Source organism: Oncorhynchus kisutch, linkage group LG16, assembly GCF_002021735.2.
Source record: "Oncorhynchus kisutch isolate 150728-3 linkage group LG16, Okis_V2, whole genome shotgun sequence".
In the NCBI taxonomy this organism is placed as follows: Eukaryota; Metazoa; Chordata; class Actinopteri; order Salmoniformes; family Salmonidae; genus Oncorhynchus; species Oncorhynchus kisutch.
In genome coordinates, this window is record NC_034189.2 from 1,650,333 (window position 1) to 1,661,469 (window position 11,137).

Below are 11,137 nucleotides of genomic sequence, written 5' to 3' on the forward strand. Positions count from 1 at the left end.
TAGTAGAGGGTCTACACCAGAAGGTAATGGGTATCTGTAGGAGGAAGGTATATAGTGGAGGGTCTACACTAGAAAGTAATGGGTATCTGTAGGATGGAAGGTATACAGTGTGTGCAATTAAGCTTGGAATGTGCTGAGTGCAGGGAAATGATTACATGTGGCAACCATTGATAAGGGGAGAGAGTCATGCATTAGTGATGAAGGGGGTAGAGGTCAGGTCACGTTAAGGTAGAAGGAAAAGTTTATTGCCTGTATTACTTCGTCTCCTGCCTAGCAATAAATATATAATGTTTTAGCGAAAAGGAGACTATACCAAAGTGGGGTACAAATACCACCACTTTTGTATACATGCCGTGCTGCTGCTCCAGTTTCAACTGTTCTGCCTTGTTGTTATACGACCATGCTGGTCATTTATGAATATTTGAACATCTTGGCCATGTTCTGTTATAATCTCCACCCGGCACAGCCAGAAGAGGACTGGCCACCCCACATAGCCTGGTTCCTCTCTAGGTTTCTTCCTAGGTATTGGCCTTTCTAGGGAGTTTTTCCTAGCCACCGTGCTTCTACACCTGCATTGCTTGCTGTTTGGGGTTTTAGGCTGGGTTTCTGTACAGCACTTTGAGATATCAAAGTATAAATACATTTGATTTGATTTGATTTGTCTGTACAGGAGTTCGACCCTCCGGGAATAATAAACTTTGTTTGAGCTTTCAAAGTGTCGGTTGAGTTCTTACTCTAATAATTAGAACATAACAGTGCAGAGCAGAGGAGTGTATTGCTACCAAGTGGAACAGCGGTCTAAGGCACTGCATCTCAGTGCTAGTGGCGTCACTACAGACACTGGTTTGAATCCAGGCTGTATCACAAACGGACGTGATAGGGAGTCCTATAAGGCGGCACAGAATTGGCCTAGCATCGTCCAGGTTTGGCCAGTGTAGGCCGTCATTGTAAATATGAATTTGTTAATAAATAAATCTACTATATCATCCCTCCAATTAATCTATACAAATCCCGTTAATACCACGGTTAACAAAGAAAACACATTCTAATTTGGAACATCTACTATATCATCCCTCCAATTAATCTGATTGTTAGTTCTGTCAGATAGGTTGTTAGTTCTATACGTTAGGTTGTTAGAGAAGCAGACTGGTTGTTAGTTCTATCAGTTAGGTTGTTAGAGAGGCAGACTGGTTGTTAGTTCTATACGTTAGGTTGTTAGAGAAGCAGACTGGTTGTTAGTTCTATCAGTTAGGTTGTTAGAGAGGCAGACTGGTTGTTAGTTCTATACGTTAGGTTGTTAGAGAAGCAGACTGGTTGTTAGGTCTATCAGTTAGGTTGTTAGAGAAGCAGACTGGTTGTTAGTTCTATCAGTTAGGTTGCTAGAGAAGCAGACTGGTTGTTAGTTCTATCAGTTAGGTTGCTAGAGAAGCAGACTGGTTGTTAGTTCTATCAGTTAGGTTGTTAGAGAAGCAGACTGGTTGTTAGTTCTATCAGTTAGGTTGTTAGAGAAGCAGACTGGTTGTTAGTTCTATCAGTTAGGTTGTTAGAGAAGCAGACTGGTTGTTAGTTCTATACGTTAGGTTGTTAGAGAAGCAGACTGGTTGTTAGTTCTATCAGTTAGGTTGTTAGAGAAGCAGACTGGTTGTTAGTTCTATCAGTTAGGTTGTTAGAGAAGCAGACTGGTTGTTAGTTCTATACGTTAGGTTGTTAGAGAAGCAGACTGGTTGTTAGTTCTATCAGTTAGGTTGTTAGAGAAGCAGACTGGTTGTTAGTTCTATCAGTTAGGTTGTTAGAGAAGCAGACTGGTTGTTAGGTCTATCAGTTAGGTTGTTAGAGAAGCAGACTGGTTGTTAGTTCTATCAGTTAGGTTGTTAGGAGTAGACTGGTTGTTAGTTCTATCAGTTAGGTTGCTAGAGAAGCAGACTGGTTGTTAGTTCTATCAGTTAGGTTGTTAGAGAAGCAGACTGGTTGTTAGTTCTATCAGTTAGGTTGTTAGAGAAGCAGACTGGTTGTTAGATCTATCAGTTAGGTTGTTAGGGGCAGACTGGTTGTTAGTTCTATCAGTTAGGTTGTTAGAGAGGCAGACTGGTTGTTAATTCTATACGTTAGGTTGTTAGAGAAGCAGACTGGTTGTTAGTTCTATACGTTAGGTTGCTAGAGAAGCAGACTGGTTGTTAGTTCTATCAGTTATGTTGCTAGAGAAGCAGACTGGTTGTTAGTTCTATCAGTTAGGTTGTTAGAGAAGCAGACTGGTTGTTAATTCTATCAGTTAGGTTGTTAGAGAGGCAGACTGGTTGTTAGTTCTATCGGTTAGGTTGTTAGAGAGGCAGACTGGTTTTTAGTTCTGTCAGTTCGGTTGTTAGAGAAGCAGACTGGTTGTTAGTTCTATCAGTTAGGTTGTTAGTTCTATCAGTTAAATGGCAGGCTTGGCTCAGTTTAGGCTGCCAGATCTGGGCTGAATGACTCCGGCCTACTCTGTACAGTAATTCATTTGGGACTCAGACAGGACCCAGCTACCAGAGCAGTTTTAGATCTGTAGTAACAGGAAATCAGCCCAGATGTTTGTGCTACCTGGGTACATAACTAAAAAAACATGTCTGATATGTATTGAGGTGCACAATCGTTCTAACACTCTCAGGCAGCAAGTGCAGAGACCTTAAAACCGGTGTGATGTGTTCTCTCCGTCTGGTCTTGGTCAGTACCCTGCTGCAGCATTCTGTATGTTTTAGAGTACAGAGACCTTAATACCTGTGTAATGTGTTCTCTGTCTGGTCTTGGTCAGTACCCGTGCTGCAGCATTCTGTATGTTTTGAAGTTGACCAGACAATATAATGTCACAGCTATAAAGATGAGTCCTCTATCTCTATAGTCATTACCCTAATCTATAATGGTACTGATATAAAGACCGTAGCTTCAGCCACATTTATGACTAAAGACAAGACGTTTTACAATCTGAATTATTTGTATCTCTTCAATTCAGACCTGAATCTGTCTTTACCTCGGTGTTCACTAACCCTTTTCCTAACCTTAAAATAATTAAACTAATTCTCCTAACCTGCTATGAAACAGTCACTGCCATATTGAAGTATTGTGTAAATACGGACACCACCCTACAGCAGCACCACCCTACAGCACCACCTCACAGCACCACCACCCTACAGCACCACCACCCTACAGCACCACCACCTTACAGCACCACCACACCCAAACTGTCCTGTCCGTCACGGACACCACCCTACAGCACCACCACCCTACAGCACCACCACCCTACAGCACCACCACCCTACAACACCACCACCCTACAGCACCACCACCCTACAGCACCACCACCCTACAGCACCACCACCCTACAACACCACCACCCTACAGCACCACCACCCTACAGCACCACCACCCTACAGCACCACCACCCTACAGCACCACCACCCTACAGCACCACTACCCTACAGCACCACCACCCTACAGCACCACCACCCTACAGCACCACCACCCTACAGCACCACACCCTACAGCACCACACCCAAACTGCCCCGTCTGATCAGACGACAAGACATCTACATTTCCTGCACTCGGTTATGATCCTGCACTTGAATTCTCCCCGTTTCTTTCTTGTTAATATTATGTTCAGATAATAAAATATCCTGCAGGCTAAATAATGAAGGAATAATGTTGTGTCCTACCTGTCGTTATCAATGAAACACTGATGAACAGAATCCCAAAACACCAGACCGCCGAGGTCGGAAAGGTCTTCATTTCACTAACAAAACAAGTCTGACTCCAAGGTAAAGCTGTTTATAACTGAGTTTAGAAACATAAACCAAAACAGTTGAAAGACTAATTTAGCAATGCACAGAATGTAACACGACGTCTGTTCTAGAAATAACGGAGGAAAAGGGTGGGGGAGTTTCACACTTTACTTTCACTTTCACTTACAGTACTTCTAGTTGCGTGTCATCTCGCAATATCTAGTTCCATCTAGTGTTCTACTGTTCAGATTTTTTTTAAATGTAACCTTGGCAAGTCACTTAAGGACACTTAAGACAACCTACTCCGGCCAAACCCGGACGACGCTGGGCCAATTAAAGGCAGCCCTATGGGACTCTCAATCACGGCAGGCTGTGATACCCTGGTTTGATTCCAGGCTGTATTTGCAGTGACGCCTCAAGCACTGCCTTGAGACCGCTGCGCCTCTCGGGACATATTGGAATATCATATTGGAAGAATAGTGAATATTAGGGAGCCCTGATACGGACATTAACTTTGTCAAATGTCCTAAAAACAGATGTGCACAAATAGGAATTGTGAAATAAATGTGACAACAAGTAGGCTGTAGTAAATATTTAAACTTGCAACAAACTTGCGATGTGAAATTTTCCTATGAACATTGATCATATAAAATGTGACTTTCACTGTCAGTTGTAGTCTAGCTGATGTGAGCAGTATGGCAGAAATTACACAAATTTTTTCAGGGGTGTTGTCATGTTGTGTTGCTACCATGCTGTGTTGTTATGTGATGCTGCCTTGCTATGTTGTTGTCTTAGGTCTCTCTTTATGTAGTGTTGTGTTGTCTCTCTGTGTTTCTTGTCCTATATTTTTATTTAATTTATTTGTATTTTTAATCCGCAGGAGGCCTTTTGGTTGGCCGTAATGGTAAATAAGAATTTGTTCTTAACTGACTAAAAACTTTATTTGTCACATGCACCGAATAAAACAAGTGTAGACTTTACAGTGAAATGGTCACATGACCAGCCCTTAACCAATAGGTGTAGACTTTACCGTGAAATGGTCACATGACCAGCCCTTAAAACCTGTTAAGCCCACCCGACACGCAGGCGTCTCATCTAGCCATCTGGAAATGCAACTACGCTAAATGCTAATAGCACTCGTTAAAACTCAAACGTTCATTAAAACACACAAGCAGGGTACTGAATTAAAGCTACACTCGTTGTGAATCTAGCCAACAAGTCAGATTTTTAAAATGCTTTTTGGCGAAAGCATGAGAAGCTATTATCTGATAGCATGCAACCCCCCGAAATACACTAAGGGGACGTAAACAAAATAAGCTATTATCAGATAGCATGCACCCCCCGAAATACCTGAACGAGATGTAAACAAAAGAATTAGCGTAGCCGGCGCTACACAAAACGCAGAAATAAAATATAAAACATTCATTACCTTTGACGAGCTTCTTTGTTGGCACTCCAATATGTCCAATAAACATCACTATTGGGTCTTTTTTTCGATTAAATCGGTCCATATATACCCTAAATATCGATCTATGAAAAGTGTGTGATCCAGGAAAAAACAGCATTTTAAAACGCAACGTCATTTTTTTAAATTAAAAAAGTCGACGATAAACTTTCACAAAACACTTCGAAATACTATTGTAATCCAACTTTAGGTATCAGTAAACGTTAATAAGCTATCAAATTGATCATGGGGCGATGTGTATTCAATAGCTCCACGTCTTGAAATCATGTTCGGAAATTTCTCCTCCAAAACATCCTGTCGGAGACCGGAAGGAATGGGCTCTCTCTTACTCGTTTGACCAAGAAACAAAGCCCAGGCAATTGACAAGACTGGGGACATCGTGTGGAAGCTGTAGGACTTGCAATCTCAGCCCCATGTAAATTGCTTTCCAATAGACAATACATGCAAGTGGCGCATTGATATATTTTCCAGATTTTGGTAATCAGTTTTTCTTCCGCTTTTCGATGAAACACACGTTATGTTATAGTCACAGCCGTGATTTAACCAGTTTTAGAAACGTCAGAGTGTTTTCTATCCACACATACTAATCATATGCATATACTATATTCCTGGCATGAGTAGCAGGACGCTGAAATGTTGCGCGATTTTTAACAGAATGTTCGAAAAAGTAGGGGGTAGGCTTAAGTAACCAATAGGTGTAGACTTTACAGTGAAATGGTCACATGACCAGCCCTTAACCATTAGGTGTAGACCCCACAGTGAAATGATCACATGACCAGCCCTTAACCAATAGGTGTAGACCTCACAGTGAAACGCTGACTGACCAGCCCTTAACCAACAGGTGTAGACCTCACAGTGAAATGCTGACTGACCAGCCCTTAACCAACAGGTGTAGACCTCACAGTGAAATGCTGACTGACCAGCCCTTAACCAACAGTGCAGTTCAAGAAGAGTTAAGAAAATATTTACCAAGTAGACTAAAATGAAATGTAATAATAAAAAGTAACACAATAAGAATAACAATAACAAGGCTAAATACAGGGGGCACCGGTACAGAGTCAGTGTGGAGGCTAAATACAGGGGGCACCGGTACAGAGTCAATGTGGAGGCTATATACAGGGGGTACCGGTACAGAGTCAATGTGGAGGCTATATACAAGGGGTACCGGTACAGAGTCAATGTGGAGGCTATATACAGGGGGTACCGGTACAGAGTCAATGTGGAGGCTATATACAGGGGGTACCGGTACAGAGTCAATGTGGAGGCTATATACAGGGGGTACCGGTACAGAGTCAATGTGGAGGCTATATACAGGGGGTATCGGTACAGAGTCAATGTGGAGGCTATTTACAGTGGGTACCGGTACAGAGTCAATGTGCTTGGGTACAAGTTAGTCGAAGTAATTTGTACATGTAGGTAGGGATAAAGTGACTATGTATAGACAATGAACAGTGAGTAGCAGCAGTGTACAAAAGGGGGGGGGGCTTATTCAGTGTAAATTGTCCGGTGGTGATTTTATTAATTGTTCGGCAGTCTTATGGCTTGGGGGTAGAAGCTGTTGAGGAGCCTTTTGGTCCTAGACTTGGCGCTCCGGTACCGCTAGCCGTGCGGTAGAGGAGACAACAGTTTATAACTTGAGGGACTGGAATCTCTGACAATTTTATTGACTTTTCTTCTGACATCGCCTATTATATAGGTCATGGATGGCAGGAAGCTTGGTCCCAGTGATGTACTGGGCCGTTCGCACTACCCTCTGTACAACTCTTGTGTCATCAGCAAACTTATTGATGGTGTTGGAGTCGTGTTTGGCCATGCAGTCATGAGTGAACAGGGAGTACAGGAGGGGACTAAGTACACACCCCTGAGGAGCCCCAGTGTTGAGGATCAGCGTGGCAGACATGTTGTTGCCTACTTTTACCACCTGGGGGCAGCCCGTCAGGAAGTGACGAGGTGTGGGAGGTGTTTTTTACGAGAGTCCTTAGCTTAGTGATGAGCTTCATGGGCACCATGGTATTGAATGCTGAGCTGTAGTCAATGAACAGCATTCTCACATAGGTGTTCCTTTTGTCCAGGTGAGAAAATGCAGTGTGGAGTGTGATCGCGTCATCTGTGGATCTGTTGGGGCAGTATGTGAAGTGGAGTGGGTCTAGGGTATCCGGGAGGATGCTGTAGATGTGAGCCATGACCAGCCTTTCAAAGCACATCATGGCTACTGACGTGAGTGCTACGGGGCAGTAATCATTTAGGCATGTTACCTTCGCTTCCTTGGGCACAGGGACTGTGGTGGTCTGCTTGAAACATGTATTAGAGACTCGGGCAGGGAGAGGTTGAAAATGTCAGTAAAGACACTTGACAGTTGGTCCACGCATGATTTGAGTACACACCCTGCTAATCCGTCTGGCCCAACGGCTTTGTGAATGTTGACCTGCTTCAAGGTTTTGTTCACATCGGCTACCGAGAGCATTATCACACAGTCATCCAGAACAGCTGGTGCTCTCGTGCATGCTTTAGTGTTGCTTGCCTCGAAGCGAGCATAAAAGGCATTTAGCTCGTCTTGTAGGCTCGCGTCATTGGGAAGCTCGCGTCTGGGTTTCTCTTTGTAGTCCGTAATAGTTTTCAAGCCCTGCCACATCCGACGAGCATCAGAGCCGGTGTAGTAGGATTCAATCTTAATCTGGTATTGAATCCTGTATTGAAACTTTGCTTGTTTGATGGTTCATCTGAGGGCATAGCTGGATTTCTTATCAGCGTCCTGTTTAGTCTCCCTCTTCTTGAAAACGGCAGCTCTATCCTTTAGCTCAATGCGGATGTTGCCTGTGTCATGACGTGGCCCTCTTTGGGTATAGCGAGTGCCTTCCCCCTCTCTCCCTCTTACACTCAGGTTCTCACGTCGTAAATCTCAGGTCGTAAATTCCTGGAGGAGACTCTCTCCCTCAAGCAGTATAGAGAGCGAGAGAGAGAGAGTTTCACAGTAGAGCAAAATAACTTCTACATCACAGAACTTGAGAACTGAACAATATCCATGTTTTGGAGAATGTGCAAACGGTCGTTGGAGAATCCAGCTACGACCGGTCCATTTTGTCTAATGTTTGTGACCTCATGAGAGACAATACAGCCATATTACCATAACTCTGTTTGTATAAAAGTCCCCGTTATGAGATTTGCATCTAATTATTGTTTAAACTGAATGAGTAAAGATGAAACTATTTGTGAAATTATGTAATGTGATTTTAAACGTTTTAATGAAAGAGAATCCAATTCCCTTCACATCGGCTACCGAGAGCATTATCACACAGTCATCCAGAACAGCTGGTGCTCTCGTGCATGCTTTAGTGTTGCTTGCCTCGAAGCGAGCATAAAAGGCATTTAGCTCGTCTTGTAGGCTCGCGTCATTGGGAAGCTCGCGTCTGGGTTTCTCTTTGTAGTCCGTAATAGTTTTCAAGCCCTGCCACATCCGACGAGCATCAGAGCCGGTGTAGTAGGATTCAATCTTAATCTGGTATTGAATCCTGTATTGAAACTTTGCTTGTTTGATGGTTCATCTGAGGGCATAGCTGGATTTCTTATCAGCGTCCTGTTTAGTCTCCCTCTTCTTGAAAACGGCAGCTCTATCCTTTAGCTCAATGCGGATGTTGCCTGTGTCATGACGTGGCCCTCTTTGGGTATAGCGAGTGCCTTCCCCCTCTCTCCCTCTTACACTCAGGTTCTCACGTCGTAAATCTCAGGTCGTAAATTCCTGGAGGAGACTCTCTCCCTCAAGCAGTATAGAGAGCGAGAGAGAGAGAGTTTCACAGTAGAGCAAAATAACTTCTACATCACAGAACTTGAGAACTGAACAATATCCATGTTTTGGAGAATGTGCAAACGGTCGTTGGAGAATCCAGCTACGACCGGTCCATTTTGTCTAATGTTTGTGACCTCATGAGAGACAATACAGCCATATTACCATAACTCTGTTTGTATAAAAGTCCCCGTTATGAGATTTGCATCTAATTATTGTTTAAACTGAATGAGTAAAGATGAAACTATTTGTGAAATTATGTAATGTGATTTTAAACGTTTTAATGAAAGAGAATCCAATTCCCTTTAAAGTTTCAATAAGTCATTGGCCCGCCCCCATGAGCACAGACATCGATCTGGCGTCACGGGACAGCTTTTTTTACTGTGCCGAATATAACCCCCACCTGGAGAAGCCCAATAGAGACCATAAAACCTCAGGATAAGCTAAAGTTGTAATGGTTGCTGAATTCCTAACCATACCACAACATCTTTTCTATAAGATCATTTCTGAGTGGGTCTCTGAAGTATCCATTCTAACCACGAAAGACTCCTTGGAAGCAGATGGAGAGACAAGCGGATGAACTTTCCAAAAGAAAGGCGGATGATTCCAACAGAGATCACGACGACACACTGAGCGTAAATATATATATTGATTTCAATTATTCCCGAAGGAGTGAGCGTTCATGTGCAAAGGATTAGCATTTCTGTAACGGTTTTCTTTTGTCGAAGGAGAGGCGGACCAAAGCGCAGTGTGGTTATTTTGATTCAGGTTTAATAAAGCTTCACATGAACAAACTAACAAAACAAGAAACGTGAAAACCCAAAACAGCCCTATCTGGTGCAAACACAGAGACAGGAACAATCACCCACAAACACACAGTGAAACCCAGGCTACCTAAGTATGATTCTCAATCAGAGACAACTAATGACACCTGCCTCTGATTGAGAACCATACTAGGCTGAGACAGAGAAATATCCAAATCATAGAAAAACAAACATAGACTGCCCACCCCAACTCACGCCCTGACCATACTAACTAATGACAAAACAAAGGAAATAAAGGTCAGAACGTGACAATTTCAATCAATATAATTATCAACTGCACATCATTTCCTTGTAACCATATCTGCTGTTTGTTTGTTTATGCATTTCTGTGATTATTTATTTTAGTTAGTTAGTAAATAAATGATTAAGACAATTGATGTATGGATGATTTATAGTAAAGACTGGGTGTGTGCAGATAACCAACGTTTGGAATGAGACAAACGTGAGGTAAAGAATAATTAATTAGAAGATTAATTGATCAGATATTAAAATATCTGAAGTTATATTAGGAAAATTATAACTTTGTAACCTTAATATTTTCCTTGGTTCTTATATATATATAATATAATAATAATAATATAATATCTTCCCGACTTTCTAGTTAATTACATTTACATGATTAGTTTAATCATGTAATAATAATTACAGAGAATTGATTTGATAAAATAAGTCTTCACTTTAAAGATGCCAAAGACATGACACCTGTAATCCATGGCTTCTGGTTGGGATGTGTACGTACAGTAATTGTGGGGACGACATCTTCGATGCACTTATTGATGAAGCCGATGACTGAGGTGGTATATTACTCAATGACGCCTCAATGCCATTGGATGAATCCCGGAACATATTCCAGTCTGTGCTAGAAAAACAGTCCTGTAGTCCTGCATCATCGTCATCTGACCACTTCCATATTGAGCAAGTCACTGGCACTTCCTGCTTTAGTTTTTGCTTGTAAGCAAGAATCAGCAGCATTATGGTCAGATTTGCCGAATGTAGGGCTGGGGAAATCTTTGTATACAATCTTTGTATACATCTCTGTGTGTGCAGTAAAGGTGGTCTAGGATGTGTTGTCTCTGGTTGTACATGTGACATGCTGGTAAAAAGTTGGTAAAACTGATTTAAGTTTCCTGCATTAAAGTCCCCGGCCACTTGTCGTGGAATTATCAGAATATGTTGGTAACATTTGTAAGATGTTTAATATTCATCAAATGGGTGTAAGTTACTTCCCATCAGAATGGTCTTTTTGTGTAATTCTGTGGTGAGGTTGCAGTTATCTGTTCTATGTCAAAACTAAGTTGCATGGCCGCTGAGAGAGGGGAGA

The 11,137-nt window shown here is 42.3% G+C and overlaps 2 protein-coding genes across 8 annotated transcripts in view; one reads left to right on the forward strand and one right to left on the reverse strand.

Annotated features, from left to right (window-relative positions):
• LOC109882060 (butyrophilin subfamily 1 member A1-like) overlaps window positions 1–3,899 on the reverse strand; it is a 329,983-nt gene extending 326,084 nt beyond the window's left edge. For all 5 annotated transcript variants that reach the window (XM_031791507.1, XM_031791513.1, XM_031791509.1 and 2 more), the window contains exon 1: window positions 3,681–3,899. In XM_031791507.1, coding sequence (XP_031647367.1) covers window positions 3,681–3,753 — 73 coding nt within the window. In that variant the 5' untranslated portion in view covers window positions 3,754–3,899. The remainder of the gene's footprint in view (window positions 1–3,680) is intronic.
• LOC109882059 (Fc receptor-like protein 5) overlaps window positions 1–11,137 on the forward strand; it is a 305,344-nt gene that overhangs the window by 210,384 nt on the left and 83,823 nt on the right. The gene's annotated exons all lie outside the window — the stretch shown is intronic.